Consider the following 21,342-nt stretch of genomic DNA (forward strand, 5'->3'; position numbering starts at 1 on the left):
ATAACAATATTATCAGCCAGTTATTGGTCTAAGTAGGTCTCTGCTGATTCGCTGGAGAGACTCAGTGGTGATCCAGAATCACTGTAAGCCGTCTGTTCATTCTTCATTTCTCTGTCTCTCACCACAGACTGATGATGAAGAGGACAGTGAGGTATGAGCGTGTTTGTTCTCCGTCTGCCAGATATTAACCGCTAATGTCTTAATAACTTGATGATTGTTAAAGCTCACAGCATCACTGATTGAGTCTCACTGAATAACCCTGTACAGATTTACTAACCTGGAAATGCTCACGTTGTCTTGATTTGGTCTGGCGTGTGTGTGTGTGTGTGTGTGTGTGTGTTATCTTGAGAGTTTCAGGTAGATTATAGATTGTTAACTGCAGTCGATCTGTGCAAATGATTCCTTACATCAGAAATTCCCAAACTTTTTTTGTCAGCCAAACCCATTTGACCTGAAATATTTTCTCGAAGTTGCAAAAAGATTTTAGGTTTAATATTTATTCATCAACACATTCACATGTTCATGGTTTTCTGATGTCAGTTAATGGTCACATGACATGCAGGTAAACAAATAAACTATGTATGTTTTAGTGTTTTATATTGATTGTTTTTATTTTAAAATGACAAATTTCTTATTTTATCTTTATTTTAATCTTATTTATTGAAAAAATATGATTTCATTAATTAAATTTTTTTATTTTAATATTACATATTTATGATTATATTCATTTTATTTTGATCACTTTTATTTTAAATGTATTTAACAATTTTTTTATGATTTTATTTATTGTATTAAGTGTTTTGTTTTGATTGCTTTTATTTAAAAATTATTATTTTTTAATAACATTTTTATGATTTAATTAATTATGAACTATTTTCGTCGTCTCATGAAACCCCAGTTTGGGAAACCCTGTTATATATTACAGACAGAAAGATCAGGCAGCTGTAATCATGTCTAAAGATGTTGTTGTGTAGTCAGTGACGGTGTGTGTGTGTGTGTCCAGGCGGGTCGGGTGTGTGTGAGCAGCAGTGCTCCTCCTGTCGGGCCGCAGACGCAGCCGCAGGGTCTGTGTCACGCTGAAGACACCGCCGAACACGAGCAGATGAAGGCGGTGCTGAAGACCAGCGTTCAGAGCAGCGACAGCAGCGACACCACTGTGGTTCCAGCCCTGCGGACACGCACACGCACACGAGCCAGCAGAGGTGAGACACACACACACACACACACACACACACGCACGCACACGAGCCAGCAGAGGTGAGACACACACACACACACACACACACACACACACACACACACACACACACGCACGCACACGAGCCAGCAGAGGTGAGACACACACACACACACACACACACGCACGCACACGAGCCAGCAGAGGTGAGACACACACACACACACACACACACACACACGCACGCACACAAGCCAGCAGAGGTGAGACACACACACACACACACACACACACACACACACACACGCACGCACACGAGCCAGCAGAGGTGAGACACGCACACGCACACGAGCCAGCAGAGGTGAGACACACACACACACACACACACACACACACACACGCACACAAGCCAGCAGAGGTGAGACACACACACACACACACACACACACACACGCACGCACACACACACACACACACACACACACACACACACACACACACGCACGCACACACACACACACACACACACACACACACACACACACACACACACACACGCACGCACACGAGCCAGCAGAGGTGAGACACACACACACACACACACACACACATACACACACACGCACACAAGCCAGCAGAGGTGAGACACACACACACACACACACACACACACACACACACGCACGCACACGAGCCAGCAGAGGTGAGACACACACACACACACACACACACACACACACACGCACGCACACGAGCCAGCAGAGGTGAGACACACACACACACACACACACACGCACGCACACGAGCCAGCAGAGGTGAGACACACACACACACACACACACACACACAATCATGTAAGCATTAAAGGGATAGTTCACCCAAAGATGAAAATTAGCCCATGATTTACTCTCCCTCAAGTCATCCTAGATGTATATGACATTCTTCTTTCAGACGAATACAATCAGAGTTATATTACAAAATGTCCTGACTCTTCCAAGATAAAAGTGCATCTGTCCATCATTAAAGTGCATCTATCCATCATAAAAGTGCATCTATCCATGATAAAAGTGCATCTATCCATCATTAAAGTGCATCTATCCATCATTAAAGTGCATCTATCCATGATAAAAGTGCATCTATCCATCATTAAAGTGCATCTATCCATCATTAAAGTGCCTCTGTCCATCATAAAAGTGCCTCTATCCATCATAAAAGTGCATCTGTCCATCATAAAAGTGCCTCTATCCATCATTAAAGTGCCTCTATCCATCATAAAAGTGCCTCTATCCATCATTAAAGTGCATCTATCCATCATTAAAGTGCATCTATCCATCATTAAAGTGCATCTATCCATCATTAAAGTGCATCTGTCCATCATAAAAGTGCCTCTATCCATCATTAAAGTGCATCTATCCATCATAAAAGTGCATCTGTCCATCATAAAAGTGCATCTGTCCATCATAAAAGTGCCTCTATCCATCATAAAAGTGCATCTATCCATCATAAAAGTGCATCTGTCCATCATAAAAGTGCATCTGTCCATCATAAAAGTGCCTCTATCCATCATAAAAGTGCATCTATCCATCATAAAAGTGCATCTGTCCATCATAAAAGTGCATCTGTCCATCATTAAAGTGCTTCTATCCATCATAAAAGTGCATCTGTCCATCATTAAAGTGCATCTATCCATCATAAAAGTGCATCTGTCCATCATTAAAGTGCTTCTATCCATCATAAAAGTGCATCTGTCCATCATTAAAGTGCATCTATCCATCATAAAAGTGCCTCTATCCATCATAAAAGTGCATCTGTCCATCATAAAAGTGCTTCTATCCATCATAAAAGTGCATCTGTCCATCATAAAAGTGCATCTATCCATCATAAAAGTGCATCTGTCCATCATAAAAGTGCATCTGTCCATCATAAAAGTGCTTCTATCCATCATAAAAGTGCATCTATCCATCATAAAAGTGCATCTGTCCATCATAAAAGTGCATCTATCCATCATAAAAGTGCCTCTATCCATCATAAAAGTGCATCTGTCCATCATAAAAGTGCTTCTATCCATCATAAAAGTGCATCTGTCCATCATAAAAGTGCATCTATCCATCATAAAAGTGCATCTGTCCATCATAAAAGTGCTTCTATCCATCATAAAAGTGCCTCTGTCCATCATAAAAGTGCATCTGTCCATCATAAAAGTGCCTCTATCCATCATTAAAGTGCATCTATCCATCATAAAAGTGCATCTGTCCATCATTAAAGTGCATCTGTCCATCATTAAAGTGCATCTATCCATCATTAAAGTGCATCTGTCCATCATTAAAGTGCATCTATCCATCATTAAAGTGCATCTATCCATCATTAAAGTGCATCTGTCCATCATTAAAGTGCATCTATCCATCATTAAAGTGCATCTGTCCATCATTAAAGTGCATCTGTCCATCATTAAAGTGCATCTGTCCATCATTAAAGTGCATCTGTCCATCATTAAAGTGCATCTGTCCATCATAAAAGTGCCTCTATCCATCATTAAAGTGCATCTATCCATCATTAAAGTGCATCTGTCCATCATTAAAGTGCATCTATCCATCATTAAAGTGCATCTGTCCATCATTAAAGTGCATCTGTCCATCATTAAAGTGCATCTATCCATCATAAAAGTGCATCTATCCATCATTAAAGTGCATCTGTCCATCATAAAAGTGCATCTGTCCATCATAAAAGTGCATCTATCCATCATAAAAGTGCATCTATCCATCATAAAAGTGCATCTGTCCATCATAAAAGTGCATCTGTCCATCATAAAGTGCTCCACACTGCTCTGGGGGGTTAATAAAGGCCTTCTGAAGTGAAGCGATGCGTTTGTGTAAGAAAAATATCCATATTTAAAACTTTATCGACTAAAATAACTATCTTCCGGCAGACTGTAACACTTGACCCTGACGCACAACGTATTGACGATAGATGAGGATAGAGCAAAACACTGGTCACGAATTAGAGTCTTAAACGAGAATTTTTAAAGAGAAATGTGGGAGGAGCTTGAGTTTGTGTTTGTTTGCACCGCGAGAGGCTCAAAGCTTACGCTAGTCCTTATGGGTCAATCATGGGCTGATGTTCATTTCTGGGTGAACTATCCCTTTATCATGTAGAACACACTGAGATAAACAGACCTGCATCCTCCTCATGTGTGTGTGTGTGTTTCTCTCTCTGTAGGACGCACCGCATTGGCTGCGGCGAACGAAGAGTCCCGGTGTGTGACGGACGACGCTGCCGATGACATCATGGACAGGATCGTGCGTTCGGCCACTCAGAGTCCCAGAGAACGAGTGCAACCCCGCGAACGACGACGCTCACGCCTAAACCGAAAATCATGTACGTTAATCTCTTAAAGGATTAGTTCACTTCAGAATTAGAATCTCCTGATAGTTTACTCTCCTCCTCGTCATCCAATATGTTCATGTCTTTCTTTCTTCAGTGGAAAAGAAATGAAGGTTTTTGAGGAAAACACTCCAGATGTTCCTCCATATAGTGACTTCAATGGGGTCCAACGGGTCGAAGGTCCAGATGTGAGTTTCAGTGCAGCTTCAAAGTCTCGACACGATCCAGCCGAGGAATAAGAGTCTTATCTAGACAAACCAGCGGACATTATATAACAAAATAAACAATTATATACTTTTTAACCACTAATCCTCATCTTGCACTAGCTGTGATGCGACACACATTACGTGATCAGGTTGAAAGGTCACGCGTGTTCCGGTTCCGAAATGTAGAATAGGGTGAAAATCTCCTCCGACATTGTTGTTTTACCTTTTATTTACCTTAAAATTGTAAATGGTGTTTGACTTAGTCTTTGCACATTCACTTTATAAACACTAGGTCTGTTCTTCCGCCTACCTTTCAACCTGATCACGTAATGTGTGGCGCATCACAGCGAGTGCAAGACCAGCATTTGTGGATAAAAAGTATATAATTGTTTATTTTGTTATATAATGTGGGCTGGTTTGTCTAGATAAGACTAATTCCTCGGCTGGATCGTGTCGAGACTTTGAAGCTGCACTGAAACTCACATCTGGACCTTCGACCCGTTGGACCCCATTGAAGACACTATATGGAGAAACATCTGGAGTGTTTTCCTCAAAAACCTTCATTTCTTTTCCACTGAAGAAAGAAAGACATGAACATATTGGATGACGTTCTTATCAGGAAATTTTCATTCTGAAGTGAACTCCTCCTTTAACCCTGTGAAGTCTGACAGTGTTTTTGAAATGGAACAGTTTAGACTTTAGACTAAATGTGTGTTTATAGGGTTAATAACCAGTTACTCTAGCAAATGTTATTGATTAAAGCTGATCATGATTGTTCTTGTGTCTCAGTGAGAAGGACTCTGAAGGGTGGTTTGACCCCAGAAGAAGCCCAGGCGCTGGGATTCGACACGTCGGAGATGCCGGTGTAACGGGACGTCCCGAACTGAACCACACTGACGCTTTTGCCTTCCCAGAACTCACCTCAGGACAACACAATACCCAAAAAACATCTTTTTAACGAATCACCTGATCATATATAGAGTGACGTCACTGCTCCGCCTCCTTTACATGCGTTTTATTCTAAGCCACGCCCTCTCATTACATCACACCACACCAGCCAATCACAAGCCTGCACTGTGACTTTTTTTTTTAATTAGTGCAAATGAGTGAAACGACGTCAAAGAAAAGGTGAGAATATGTTTTTGCCCCCGGATGAACACTAACTCAGGGTTTTCACTGTATTCTCCATTTTAATTATTTCTATTTAAAACTCATCTCGAATGGAAAACAGAGGAGTGATGAAATGAAGCTTCAAATCACTTCGTTTGCATCAGTCAGATCAGTAAAATTGTTTTAATCAGACTGTGGTCTGATCCTTTGGTTTATTTATTATAAAATGTATAAGATAAGAGCATTAAGTATGTTTATAGACAGTTTTTAGACAGTGAATAAGGTTTAAAACACACACAGACTTGAGATGTTAAGACTATTGTTGAGTTTTATATCTTTCGCCATATTGCAATTCTGGTGTGTTTTAAATGACGTGTGTCTGTGCTTTTTGAAAAATGACCCGTTTTATGATGGCAAATGCTGCAAATCCTCTGCTGTCTCTGTAGGCGTCTTCTGTCTGAGAGTTATAGAAGATTTCAATGTGCCTTTGACACAGAAGGAACTGGAATAATAAACTCATTCATGGGGTTTGGCCAAATCTGAGGATCCGTCACATCATGCGTGTTTTATTACATTCAGTTTGTTGTTGGAGTTGTTCTCCAGGTCCTGCTTCTGATTGTGTGTTTCGGAGGAGTTTTTGTTGGTTCAAGCTGTAATAAGAACCATCATGTTGCACCTTAACGTCCATTAATATGGGATTTTTATGAGAAAACAAGACTTATATAAATAACTAAAGATATAAATAACTAAAGATTTAAAGGAAATCTACATCAGATGCATTCTGTCTCCAGAAACTGTCAAATGTACAGAACGGTGAAACTATTTTTGACAATGAACGAGACTGTAAAAATGTTAATGCCCTTTTGTTTTGTGTTTTTGTAGATTGCTGCCTGATAGATTTTCTGTACATGTTAATTTAAAAAAGTGTTTTAGAGGACGTGCTCAGATCTCGTCAGCAAAAAGAGTAGGTTTTAGTTTACAGTGTTTGAACAGAGACTTGTGTTGAGTTTTACTGATATTTCAGAACTCAGAACACAGACTTGCACGATCCACACCACTTGTCTGTTTTACGTTCAGATGTTACGCCTGTAACGTTCAGTAGTGAATTCAGTTTGCAGAATTGAAAGCCTTGTACTGTAACATTTTTCCACTTTGATCCGCATGCGTTCACCGCCGGCAATAAATCCTTCCTGAAGCAAGACTTGTGTTTGATTGGATGTGTGTTTCTGATCATGTTATTGAGATAACGTCCTTCAATACATAAACATCTTCGTATTAATGCATTTATGTATATTTTATTTGTTATTTTTCATTTTATTTTTATTTTAATGATTTGTTCACTTTAAAAAAATTATTGTAATTTTAACTGTAAAAGACTGTAAAAAGTACTACCGTAAAACCTGTTAACTGGTTAATAGTAAGCACTATCAAAGTCCCTTTCAAGGAAAGTCTCGGACATCCAATCTCTACTTGAATGGGGGAATCCGAAATCTTAAAAACCTGAACTCACATTTAAATACCATATTTCAAATTAGTAACGAAATCTGACATAAAATGTCCCATAAATGTAAGTTAGAAAGAAAGAAAGATTAGTCAGAAAGAAAGAATGAAGATTAGTTAGAAAGAAAGAAAAAAGAAAGAAAGATTAGTTGGAAAGAAAGAATGAAAGAAAGATTATTTAGAAAGATGGATTAGTTAGAAAGAAAGAAAGATTAGTTAGAAAGAAAGAAAAAAGATAGAAAGATTAGTTAGAAAGAAAGATTAGTTAGAAAAAGATAGAAAGAAAGATTAGTTAGAAAGAAAGATTAGTTAGACAAAAGATAGAAAGATTAGTTAGAAAAAAGAAAGAAAGATTAGTTAGAAAGAAAAAAGAGATTAGTTAGAAAAAAGAAAGAAAGATTAGTCAGAAAAAAAGATTAGTTAGAAAGAAAATGAAAGAAAGATTAGTTAGAAAGATATTTTAGTTAGAAAGAAAGATAGATTAGATAGAAAGAAAAATTTGTTAGAAAGAAGGATAGATTAGAAAAAGATGAGTTAGTAAGAAAGAAAGAGATTAGTTAGAAAGAAAGATTAGCTAGAAAGAAAGAAAGATTAGTTAGAGAGAAATAAAGAGATTAGTTAGAAAGAAAGAAAGATTAGTTAGAAAGAAAGAAAAAGATAGAAAGATTAGTTAGAAAGATTAGTTAGAAAGAAGGATAGATTAGAAAAAGAGATGAGTTAGTAAGAAAGATTAGTTAGAAAGAAAGATTAGCTAGAAAGAAAGAAAGATTAGTTAGAGAAATAAAGAGATTAGTTAGAAAGAAAGAAAAAGATAGAAAGATTAGTTAGAAAGAAAGATTAGTTAGAATGAAAAGATTAGAAAGATTAGTTAGAAAGAGAAAGAAAGATTAGTTAGAAAGAAAGATTAGTTAGAAAGAAAAAAGAGATTAGTTAGAAAGAAAATGAAAGAAAGATTAGTTAGAAAGATATTTTAGTTAGAAAGAAAGATAGATTAGATAGAAAGAAAAATTTGTTAGAAAGAAGGACAGATTAGAAAAAGAGATGAGTTAGTAAGAAAGAAAGAGATTAGTTAGAAAGAAAGAAAGATTAGTTAGAGAGAAATAAAGAGATTAGTTAGAAAGATTAGTTAGAAAGAAAGAAAAAGATAGAAAGATTAGTTAGAAAGATTAGTTAGAAAGAAGGATAGATTAGAAAAAGAGATGAGTTAGTAAGAAAGAAAGATTAGTTAGAAAGAAAGATTAGCTAGAAAGAAAGAAAGATTAGTTAGAGAAATAAAGAGATTAGTTAGAAAGAAAGAAAAAGATAGAAAGATTAGTTAGAAAGAAAGATTAGTTAGAAAGAATGAAAAGATTAGAAAGATTAGTTAGAAAGAGAAAGAAAGATTAGTTAGAAAGAAAGAAAGATTAGTTAGAAAGAAAGATTAGTAAGAAAGAGATTAGTTAGAAAGAAAGATAAGTTAGATGGAAAGATTAGTTAGAAAGAAAGATTAGTTAGAAAGAAAAATATATTAATTGGATAGATAGATAGATTAGATAGATAAGTTCATTAGTACATAGAATGGTAGTTTAATTGAGTCTAATGCTTCTGCTTCAGGGAGTTTAGATTTGAGTTTTTGTGTTGTACACTAATGGGCCACCGTAGCCTTGGCTCAATTTGAACATTCTGCAATGAAAGTCTATGGGATTTTTATGGTTTTTAATATAAATTTTTAAGAAAACAAAGTCAAATCAGTCTGAAAAGATATAGCACACTAAGTCAGAACAGTCTGAAGGTCTGACCCGAGTTTGGAGTATGTAGAGTTAAAGCTCTAGGAGGAGTTAGAGTCAGAAAAATAATAAGTTTAAGTACAATATCAGTAAGTTGGCTTTCTCAAGCCAACTTAATTAGAAGTGATCTAAGAGTTTTATACAGTTGTATACAGCGGATGTCATTGAAAACACGGTAAGTACTAAATATGCTAAAAAGTAAACAAAAAAGACCCCATTTCAAATTTACAAATATGGTTAAGTTTTAAATTATTAGCACATAATCCATTTCTTGTAATGATGGTAAATATTTTCCTCAGTTTGATTGAACAGGATAAAACTTTATCAATCCCAAACAACATGTTAATCTGCCATTACAGACAATAACAATGAGCTTCATCTTTAGAAACTGTTCAAAAGGTTCACAGATTAATCGTCCTGACAGAACAGATGCTGAAAACCTCAGACCAATGAAAGTGCAGCGACGTGAACAAGACAAGAGTTGTGATTTAGCAGTTGTAAGTGGGAAGTGATTCTTGCATAAAGGACTGTTAGAAAAACATCAAAAGGCAATTACTGAATATATCAAAGCTGAAATGTATGCAATATTAATGTGATCCGCTGCTGGGAACGTCTCGATGTTCCTCACAGGTTCTTCAGTGTATCCTGACCCTCGGGTTTCTCCAGCCAGTGTGGAGGCCAGCTGGCTTTAATACTGGGACGGTCCTTCACCATTTCATAATACTCCATCAGTCTGGGACATCTCTCTTTAGGACAGCTGTTAACCAGTCAGACAGATCAAACATTACACCAGTCTAACAGATCAAACATTACACCAGTCTAACAGATCAAACATAAAAGGGATAGTTCACCCAAAAATGAAAATTAGCCCATGATTTACTCGCTCTCAAGTCATCCTAGGTGTATATGACATTCTTCTCTCAGACGAATACAATCAGAGTTATATTAACAAATGTCCTGGCTCTTCCAAGCTTTATAACGGGAGTCAATGAATATGTTTTTTTTGAAAGTCCATTAAAGTGCATCTATCCATCATAAAAGTGCATCCATCCATCATAAAAGTGCATCCATCCATCATAAAAGTGCACTTTTATGATGGATAGATGCACTTTAATGGACTTTAAAAAAAATATATATTCATTGACTCCCATTATAAAGCTTAGAAGAGTCAGGAGTCTCAGGACATTTATTAATATAACTCTGATTGTATTTGTCTGAAAGAAGAAAGTCGTATACACCTAGGATGAGTTGAGGGAGAGTAAATCATGGGATAATGTAAATGTTTGGGTGAACTATCCCTTTAAACCAGCCTCTGATCTGAACCTTAAGCTGACATTATGATCAAACATGCTGTCTAAGGAGAAGGATTGATAAAGATTTCACTCACTGAAATCGTGGGAAATATGCGATAACTGGGAAACAAACCACGTCCGCCATGGTGAAGTTCTTGCCGGCGAGGAACGACCCTTTACCCATCTGACCAACAAATGAGACCGAGTTTATTAGGAGGACAATAAGGGTTCAAGTTCAATGGCCAAAGGTTGATGATAATAGTTATGGCAATAGTTATCCTCTACTTAAAAAGCAAGAATTTAATAAACATGGCATTCATAATGCAATTAATCGAAAAAAGAAATGGAAAGTTTGCATTTACTCGCTCCACTAATACTCATTTGTTTTCAGCTGCTGTTGTGAGTGATTACATCTACATATATGGAAATATGAGGAGATCATCTATGGAACAACATGCATTGTTCATGAGACCAGGAATCTGTATTCACACATGGATGATTTATATTACTAATAAATCAATTAACAAATGATTTCAATTTGATTTGATTTCATGACTTGAGGTTTAAAAGACATTCAGTAATATTGATTTGACTGAACTGACTATCAGAAGAGAACAAAACTACGACTGAGTTGATCTGATTTACAGCTGATTTAGACTCATATTTGATGAAGTTTGCATCACTGATTATGTTAGTTTCCACTTTATCGCTGTAAAGCTGCTTTGAAACAGTCTGTACTGTATAAAGCGCTGTAGAAATAAAGCCGACTTGACTTTAAAACACAACCTTCTCCAAGTATCCGTCCCACAGTTTGAGTTCGGTGATGAGATTCTCTTTATTCCTCTTCAGGGCCGATTCGTGTCGCTCTCCCTCAGGGACGAACCACTCGTAATAGGCCACGTCGTCTGCACACACAAGAGTTCAACACAGAATAAGCGGCGGTTTATTCGGCTGATCCGGCGAGCAAACAGAGCATGTGACAGGAGGACGATGACAGCCAATAAACTACATTAATTACTATTATAAACTACTTTGAGCCGAATGGGTGAAGATCTGAGTGATGCAAGTACAGATCCATATATTCTCCTCTGAGTTATACACCATTTATTTCTATATAAAATAATAAAAATATTAGATATAAGCACATTTTATTATTTTTTTTCAATTAAAGCAGTATGTGTACACTTAAATAGGCAGATCCGTCTGGTTGAAAGATGAATCAAACCACTAGATGGCAGGATAGGTCTATTTTACTTGCAGCAATATTTATAAATATTTGTATGCTTCCTGGCGGTTACACATGTAAGAAGTTCTTAAGTTCAATAAAACACTCAGATCACTTGTTTGAAGAGGTTTCTGGACTTTAAATAAAAAGGCTACCATGGTTCCACATGCCATAATTTCTGATTGCTTTGAGATATTAACACAAACTGTGGCCCAGATGCAGTTAACGACTGTGAACAAGCCCAAACTTGATATGAATTATGACCTGTCATATACTTTATAATAGCCGCCATGTCAAGCGTTAATGATAAATAAATAAATCAATAAATTCATGCATGAAAACTGGTCAGGGGTAAAAAAGGTGAGAAGGATACGGCAGCAAAAAATCCAATCCAATCAACTTTATATACATCTCATTTTAAAAAACAAGGTTACCAAAGTGCTGCACAAAGAATAAATAGGAAATATAATAACACATAAAACATATAAAATATGGGGGCCATTTTAATGTGTGGAGGCAAGTATTTACACAAAACACACAGCATGAGATTATTTTTTCTTTTTCGCCTGAACCAGAATCTCAAGGGCCCGTTTCCTCTGTTTAGCAGCATGTCTCAGCCTTGCCCTCTTCTCCTCTTCAGCCGCCTGTTTGTTGAGATCCTGAGCACTACTGGATCCTTTGCAGTGCATCACTCTCTCCTATCTCTCCGTGCGAAATACTCATGAGACCCCCTGAAAGCCTCAAAAGCTAAATTTGAAGGGGGTCTCAAATTTTGTCAAAAAAATACAAAATAAAATATTTTATTGTCACCAGCATATTACAGGCTGTTTTTACGAGCGTTCATGCTTACGGTTGCCAGATTTCAATAATTTAAACCCCAGTCAGAGCTTTTCTGTTAAAATGAGATGGTCCTCACACAATCCAGATCCAACTCCTCCCACCTTACATACACCTAAACCTACCCATCTCCACCCCCTGATCCCTAAACCCACCCCTAAACCTACCAATCTCCATCCCCTGATCCCTAAACCCACTCCTAAACCTACCCATCTCCACCCCCTGATCCCTAAACCCACCCCTAAACCTACCAATCTCCACCCCCTGATCCCTAAACCCACTCTAAACCTACCCATCTCCACCCCCTGATCCCTAAACCCAACCCTAAACCTACCCATCTCCCCCCCCTGATCCCTAAACCCACCCCTAAACCTACCCATCTCCATCCCCTGATCCCTAAACCCACCCCTAAACCTACCCATCTCCACCCCCTGATCCCTAAACCCACCCCTAAACCTACCAATCTCCACCCCCTGATCCCTAAACCCACCCCTAAACCTACCCATCTCCACCCCCTGATCCCTAAACCCACCCCTAAACCTACCAATCTCCACCCCCTGATCCCTAAACCCACCCCTAAACCTACCAATCTCCACCCCCTGATCCCTAAACCCACCCCTAAACCTACCAATCTCCATCCCCTGATCCCTAAACCCACTACTAAACCTACCAATCTCCACCCCCTGATCCCTAAACCCACCCATAAACCTACCAATCTCCACCCCCTGATCCCTAAACCTACCAATCTCCACCCCCTGATCCCTAAACCTACCAATCTCCACCCCCTGATCCCTAAACCCACCCCTTAACCTACCCATCTCCACCCCCTGATCCCTAAACCCACCCCTAAACCTACCAATCTCCACCCCCTGATCCCTAAACCCACCCCTAAACCTACCCATCTCCACCCCCTGATCCCTAAACCCACCCCTAAACCTACCAATCTCCACACCTTAGATCTGGATCCAACTCCGCCCCCTGGATCTCGTGTACTGCAGTGAGGTGCTACTGGTTAAAATAGCACGTTTTCTACCCGGTCTTTTCAATAGTATCTGGCAACCATACATGCGAGCGCGCTTTCTACACTTCTGAAGAAGCGCGGATGATCTGAAAACACAGACAAGTAAGCTGGAGTTCCGCGATCTTCATTGGAGATTTTCATTGAAAAGATTTTCTCACAACCCCCCACCCCCAAATATTTTCTCATCGGATCTGCACAAATCACGTAGGTGACCCATTTTGGTTTTAAAATGGTGAGGATTTTTCATGCCTGTAAATTGCATCACTTTTTCTAAGGTTTTCTCAGCAGTGTTGTAACATAACCTCCAAACATGATCAAACATGATCAAACTATATCTTCAAAATATTAAAGGTTTCTATCAAAGGAGACCATGTTTTTGAAACCTTGTTTTTTTTGTTTTTGGTAGTTATAAGCCATTACTTTTAAGTACTTTTAAGTTACTTTTACTGTCGTAACCCCGGTTCTCTGAAACATCGAGTGGAGAGATCCACCTATGGGATGGGCATCCGTACCTGACCTCTGCAGAAGCATCCAATTGCACCAAGTCTGGCTAGACAGACAGAAGCTCGCAGCCAATGCCAGGTAAGGCCCCGTCCCCTCACCTAGGGGCATATAACGCCTGCAAGCGTTGCTATTCTCCAGTGAGTATATTCGCTTCTCGTGCGGCAAGTGGGGAAAAGCTGGTGGATCTCTCCACTCGATGTTTCAGAGAACCGGGGTTACGACAGTAACCTATTGTTCTCTTTCATCATCTCGTGTTCGAGATCCACCTATGGGAGAGACATGGACAGCTCCCCAATTGCCCAATACACTCACAGTGAGGTTCTGAAAGCCAGAGAAGGACCGTCGCCCCAGGGAGGCGGTGCCTGACACGTCCCATAATCATGAACCTGCAATCCTAACGCACACACATGACTGCTGTGCACATGCAGGACATGAAACATGTATGCAGCACACACACGATAATCACCCCAGCAACACCAATGTGCATATAAATACACCCAGAAAAGGAATGGAAATGCATGCTTTGTGACAGGAATGTGCATGGCCTGCCGGCCCATTCACTCCTTATTCGTTACTTGCAACGGGCTTGCAGGGAAGGGCAAAGAAGACCCCACCCCTAAAACCCAATGTGCTACCGAGATTCTGGTGACATCCAGCCGGTAGTAACGCACAAAGGTATGAGGAGAAGCCCAACTGGCAGCGGAGCAGATGTCCTGCAGTGGCACTCCCCTAAACAAAGCCCAAGAGGCGGCTAAGCCCCTCGTGGAATGAGCTCTGATGTCCCCTGGGGGCTGCACTCCCTTTGATTCATAAGCCAAAGCTATAGCATTCACAAGCCAATGTGAGAGGCGTTGCTTAGATATGGGATTCCCTCTATGCCCATGAAATAAAGAGCTGGTCGCTCTTCCGGAAAGCACTGGTCCTGGTCATATATGTCTGTAAAGCACGGACGGGACACAGAGCATTTAGCCTCTCATCCTCCGGGGAGGAAAACAGTGGAGGGTGAAAAGCGGACAGCTCCAACACCTCCGAAGTGAACGCAGGGAAGCACTTCGGCATGAAGGCCGGATTAGGCTTAAGGGAAACCTTATCTCCACTAAGAGAGAATTTAGTGCACGAGGGATGAACCGAGAGTGCATGTAGCTCACTGACACGTTTAGCTGATGCCAAGGCCAAGAGCAAAGCTGTCTTGAAAGACAGCAGCTTCAGGGAAATACTTCCCAGAGGCTCAAAAGGATTTTGAGACAGAGCCTCCAGCACCATGGAGAAGTCCCACTCAGGAACAGTTCTCCTGACGACTGGCAAAGAGCGACGGGCACCCTTCATAAATCTGCGGATTAGAGGATGCTGCCCGACTGTGTAGCCCGTCGTAAATATCCCTCTCTTGGTCGGTGGCGCTCTGTGGAGCCGGCCACTCAATGTTGAGGCGAGCGGCCGCTCGCTCACAAACTTCCAGGAGGATGGACTGAGGCAAGGCCGCATGGGCGCTAGCCTGGGGAACGCCAGAGGGCGGGATAGCCTCCTCGTCCTCAGAGACCCCAAGAAGGGCCGTGTCATCCTCATCCTCACATTTTACGCCAGACTACACGAAAGTGTACCCCTGTCTTATAAGAGTAAAACATAATGACAGTCTTGCACGCTGTACAGTTTGTAACAGTGACTTCAGCATTGCCCATGGCAGGTTAAATGACTGTAAAAGACATGTTGAGGTGAGTTCAAGAAGTTTAATTTCATGTGCACATTATTCAGGACAGCTAGTTGCCAAGGCTACATGAAAACAACAAAGCAGTTTACATAAATAGTATAAGCAGCTTATATAAATAGTAAAAGTAATCTACATATTTTAACATAATTAAAGGTATAGCGGAGGATTTTCTTTTCCCGGGTGGGTAGCCTATACTATTGGTCCACCTAAGTGTCAATCATTCTGGTGATATGTTTACGTAAGGCCGTCGTACGTGCTCGTGCACACGATTCACACGATGGCGTGCGCTCAAAACACAGGTTGGGCTTCCCACTGATGCCTCAGTCGCGAAGTTTCTACTTGACAGGTAAAGTTTGGCATGCTATTTGGAGAAATCCATTTAAAATCACTGCTAGTAAAAGTTAATGTAAGCTATGATTAGCTCGTGCATGCTCTCTTGTGCATACGTTTAATAGGCGTTCCCTCTTGGGAGCAGGTAGAGTGTTGCGCATGTGCATTTTTTCCAAAAGTGGAGAGGGCGGTTCTTTTCTAAAATTCGGGAAAATCCTCCGCTATACCTTTAACAAATAGCCTATAGAAATTATATATTATGCTTTTATATCTTGAAATGAGTTTTTGCAGGTTGGGATATCTGAAAACACCACATAGACATATAAACAACATTAAAAGCTGGATTTTCACCACAGGGGGACTTTAAATCTTCTAAACCTCTTAAATCTCATCAGGCTGTCAATTAATAAACACTTGCCATGAACTTATTTTTTGGTCTTATTTCTAAACCGGTATCATAAACCAAGAGTGCTTGAGTAACTCTGGTATTGTTTGGACAGCTTTAAATATACGTTCATGATTTAAATCACTTACACATTTTCTTCTGCAGGTTGTCGGTCTCGAACATGCGCTGGTAGACGAGCGCCTGTTCGGCTGGATCATCTGGGATCAGACGGGCTCCTTGAGACTTGAACGCACTCTAGAAACCAGAAACATTTATCAGTCTGTGACGTGACCCTCATCTTTGTGTTTGGATCTGTTCAATTACTACAAAAAAATAAATCAATTGTTATTACTACTCTTCCTTGAAAGCATTGATTCAATTTCAAAAGCAAATGCTAACCAATTATTTAAGAGTTGAGCAGCGAGCTCATTGGCTACTGATACAGCAGGAACCAATCAGCTTTGTGTAACATATACATCCAATATAAGCATATAAACATGGAAAGTCTACATTGGAACTAATATAAATCTATTTTAATCTACTCTGAACCGGATTAAAATAATCACTCAATTTAATGCTCTTAGCTTTTCTTTACCCCTTAAACCCTAACCGTCCCGCCGGCGGGACGCCACCCCATGAAAAATATTCATAATCAAATTACTAAGCAACCACTGAATGGAACAACACAAAATAGGTATCATTTTAAAGCTTAGAATCTCAGCTTTTTAATGCATCTAATTACTTCGATCAACTTCTAATGATTGCAGAGTTATTCCACTAAATACGAGTGTACCCGCCGTAGGCGCCACCTAGCTGCAAAATTAATAATCATATTTTTTTTTCAAAAATATTACCTGGATCAACTTAAAATAGATGTCATTTGAAAGCTTAGAGTCTGAAATTTACAACGAATGTAGCCAATTTGATAAACTCCAATGTAGTGCTGAGTTATTTGCTGATAAATAGAAGAAAAAAAAATTTCATAATTTATAAACTACTTTTTTGTACCACATACTGCAATATGTCAAAAACATCATACAGCTCAGATAGTCCTGTGTCATGTGTCATTTGAAAGGTCTCAATGAGTAGAATACAACAAGCATAATTGTTCCAGGGTTTTTAATAAACTTGAGCAAGGTTTTTGTAAAATAACCCCTTAAGAGACCCATGTGTAAACCATATATGGATGCTGCATTTTAGACACATTTCCGCTTGTAACTTCATGAAACATGCTCCAATTGTGGAAAATGACACATCATTATTTACAGCAGATGCTTACAATTAAAAAGAGTCCAAACTCAACATAATCCATCTCTCAGAACTAAAGATATTCCTCATGGAGTTCTAAAACACAAAAAATCCACTGATTCACGTAGCCTAGCAAGGTAGCTTAGACTTGGCCTTTTTACTCGTCTCTTCATGAAACATACGCCGATCATGAAAAATTATACATCGTCATTTACAGCAGGAGCTCACGATTACAAAGAGCCCAAACTTAATATATTCCATCAATCAGATCTAAAGATATTTCCTCATGGCGTTCTAAAACAAAAAATACCTCAGACGCGCCTATCCTAGTATACACTCATGAAGCACTCGCGTTTGGTTTTCAATTATAACTTCACAAAGCATGCACAGATCGTAGAAAAATGCACATCATTAATTTCAGCAGACTCTCACGATTAAAAAGAGCCCAAACTCAGCAAAATCCATCACTCAGATCTAAAGATATTCCTCGTGGGAGTTGTAACACACGAACCACCACCGGCGCGCATAGAGCATTTATTATAGATGTAGCACTTGTCGCGTTTTAACTCATAACTCAATGAAGCATGCATCAATTGTGGAAAATGGCACATCATTATTTACAGAAGATTGTTAAGATTAAAAAGAGCCCAAACTCGCCATAATCCATCACTCAGATCTAAAGATATTCCTTATGGCGTTCTAACACAAAAAATTCCACAGGCGGATCTATGAAGTAGCAATAGCAGTGATGCGATGTTGTTTTGATGTGACGTTTCAGCTCATAACTCAATGAAACATGCATGGATTGTGAAAAATCACACATCTTTATTGACAGCAGATTCTCACGATTACAAAGAGCCAAACACAACATAATCCATTGCTTTGATCACGAGATATTCCTCATGAAGTGATGCATACTTGGCTAAAAAACAAGTCTCTCATCCTCCCGGGGTGCAAAGTGTTTTCCAGTTTTCCCGGAACCATCCGTGCTCGATTTCAAACGTGGAATAACACAAAATATGTATCATATTAAAGCTTAGAATCTCAGCTTTTTAATGCATCCAACCACTTCGATCAACTCTTGAACGAGTGCTGACTAGTCTCTCTCAACCGTAGTGTACCGCCCGCAGACGCCCCACAGACGCCACCTAGCTGCGAAAATATTAATTATCATATTTTTCCAAAATATTGCCTTGATTCAAACAAAATTGGTGTCATTTGAAAGCTTAGAGTCTGAACTTTACAGTGAATGTAGCCAATTCGAAAAACTCCTAAGTACTGCTGAGTTATTTGTTGATAAATAGAATATTTTTTTTCATAATCTATAAAATAGTTTTTTGTACTATGTACTGCAATGTGTCAAAAACATCATACATCTCATTAAACATTCAAAAATCGTTGAAAATTGCACTTAAAATTAACTTAATCTATTGCTTTTATGACAAGATATTCTTCATGGTGAAACAATTTTAAAAATGCCCATGAGGGGGCGTCAAGGTCTCAACCAAAAAGGCTATCTTGGTTCCAAATGCTATAACTTTTGATTGCTTTATCCAATCACCACAAAATGTTATCCAGATGCAGCTCATATGTAGAGGGACTTCCCCAAAAAAGAATTTTCCTTCTACCTTATTTCCTTCCTGAGTTATTCCATGTCAAATAAGAAAGATATGCATTATCATTATAAAAATTATATATATTTTTTGTCTTTTATCAGCAGTTTCTCGGCAGGAGAATGTCCAAATGTAATGTAATGTATATTTTCAAAAAATTTGAAAAGTGTTCTTTCAAACGATACCTACCTTTAGAATCTCCTTGCTATAGTTTTGAAGTTATGAGTCTTTAGTTTTGTGTGTGTCACTCAGACAAAAAACTCCAAAAATGGCCTCAGTGTTTAAGGGGTTAAACCCTTGAAAACTAGAACAAAGTGATTATTTGTAACTCACCTATCCCAGTTTGATAGACAATATTAATATTATTTGTTGTTTATTTGGTCTGTAATGCTGCGAGATGTCGCCGACTCAAACGCAGTGCTCTGTGTTTGTATAAAACCGAAGGAAACATATTAATCACTAATTCTTTTTATCATATTTTGTTTGTCCCTAAACTGGACAAACATGGAAAAATATGATGGGAGTTTAAAATATATTTTAATGTTTTTAATGTTCTCACAAAACCTTTGCAGTCTTTTGCGAGTGAATGCATGCAAAAGTTTCTCAGAGGAATGAAAAAGTTTTGTAAATGCATGCAAAAACATTGGAATATATATTTTAATGATCAGCTCTTAACTGTCTAGCATGAAAGCTTATTTTCACCAAATAAGAAAAAACATGCTTTTGTAAGTCATAATTATGACATACTAATTCATGATTATGAGATGAAAAGTCAAAACTTTGACTCACATTTTCATAATAATAACAAAAAGTTGAAATTGACAGTCATAATTATGACATAAAAAGACAAAATTATGCCATGAAAAGTCAAAATGAGTTAGTATGTTATGATTTTCTACTTTTTATCTCAATTATCATTTAGTATGTCATAATTATGACTTTTATATAATAAATTTGACTTTTTAGTCATTTAGGCAGATTTACCAATTTATTATTATGTGGTGGGAATGGGCTCTCCTGGTCTAGCCAGTTCAGTCACGCTTAATTTTCCTGTAATTTGCAGGTGAATATTACCCCCAGTTATTTTTTTATTTTTTTTTTGCTGAGCATCTTTTTATTTATTTTTTCACAAGAATTCTAACACTTTTGGATTGTGTTTGTTTAAATTAGGTACAGATGTGTATTTGTACGAAGGCTAAAGGACCGCTGGATTCTCGCCACGCCTTCTGTTTATGACACTGATTTACCTCCAGATACAGACACGCGGCGAAAGACTCGTTCACGATGAGGTCTCCGTGCTTGAAAGTTGGAACCTGCAAAATATATATTTTTAAATAATAATAAAAAACTTGGTAAATGTCGTGTCTCTTTATGAAAGTTGCATTTGCAGTAAACACTAATGCAGTCAGCAGAAACCCAACTCCACAGGCGTGTGTGTGTGACGCACCTGAACTCTGGGATTGAGAGCCTTCACTTCTGCACACTGGTGCTCTTTCTTGTCAAACGACAGAAGTTTGTGTTTGTATCCCTGCAGTTTCTTCTCCTCCAGCGCGATCATGACCCTCCAGCACGGCGGAGAGCCGGAGCCCCAGTAAAGCATCATATTCTGTGCCATAATGTCGAGTTTATTCAGAAATGTTGTTACAGATTTGGTTGCGTTTCGAGTCTGAAAGTGGGCGTGGCCTGTTCGCAAGTTCAAGGAGCATGCGCAGTTGATGCTCGTGTGAAGACCGCGGTCAGCCTGAAGATGTCGTTGGTAGGCTACTTAAGGGATAGTTCACCTAAAAATAAACATTATCCAATAATATACTCACCCTCAAGCCATCCTAGGTGTATATGACTTCCTTTCAGCCACACACAATTACAGTTATATTCAAAAAATATCTTTATAATGGCAGTGAACGGTAACAGAGATTTTGAAGCTCCATCCATCATAAAAGTAATCCATATCCATTCGACTCCAGTGCGTTAATAATTGCCTTCTGAAGCGAAGAAAAATATCCATTTAAAACTGTATAAACTATAATCACTGTCAAGACAAA

At 38.8% G+C, this 21,342-nt stretch overlaps 2 protein-coding genes, 1 long non-coding RNA gene and 1 pseudogene across 4 annotated transcripts in view; 2 read left to right on the forward strand and 2 right to left on the reverse strand.

Moving 5' to 3' along the window:
- The window catches only part of LOC309510717 (FH1/FH2 domain-containing protein 3-like), a 30,563-nt pseudogene extending 23,358 nt beyond the window's left edge, over positions 1-7,205 (forward strand). Inside the window, exons 19-22 of the transcript XR_014211661.1 lie at positions 128-151; positions 1,004-1,202; positions 4,394-4,552; positions 5,554-7,205. The product of XR_014211661.1 is annotated as an FH1/FH2 domain-containing protein 3-like (transcript). The remainder of the gene's footprint in view (positions 1-127; positions 152-1,003; positions 1,203-4,393; positions 4,553-5,553) is intronic.
- On the forward strand, positions 2,128-4,099 carry LOC309511358 (uncharacterized protein). The gene is made up of 2 exons (XM_082186552.1): positions 2,128-2,328; positions 2,750-4,099. Coding segments are annotated over exons 1-2 (1,284 nt in total). The 5' UTR covers positions 2,128-2,327; the 3' UTR covers positions 4,033-4,099.
- Positions 7,206-9,439: 2,234 nt separating the features above from the next.
- On the reverse strand, positions 9,440-20,995 carry LOC309511389 (glutathione S-transferase A-like). The gene is made up of 6 exons (XM_082186603.1): positions 20,748-20,995; positions 20,548-20,613; positions 16,589-16,694; positions 11,219-11,337; positions 10,528-10,616; positions 9,440-9,897 (listed from the first exon to the last, which is right to left on the reverse strand). Exons 1-6 carry the CDS (start codon positions 20,913-20,915, stop codon positions 9,765-9,767), a joined length of 681 nt encoding a protein of 226 aa, XP_082042729.1. The 5' UTR covers positions 20,916-20,995; the 3' UTR covers positions 9,440-9,764.
- On the reverse strand, positions 12,577-14,018 carry LOC309511458. The gene is made up of 3 exons (XR_014210640.1): positions 13,431-14,018; positions 13,203-13,262; positions 12,577-12,657 (listed from the first exon to the last, which is right to left on the reverse strand). It is a non-coding gene; the product is annotated as an uncharacterized lncRNA (long non-coding RNA).
- Positions 20,996-21,342: the final 347 nt, after the last annotated feature.

Source organism: Leuciscus leuciscus (genome assembly GCF_965113295.1).
Source record: "Leuciscus leuciscus genome assembly, chromosome: 12".
NCBI classification, from domain to species: Eukaryota; Metazoa; Chordata; class Actinopteri; order Cypriniformes; family Leuciscidae; genus Leuciscus; species Leuciscus leuciscus.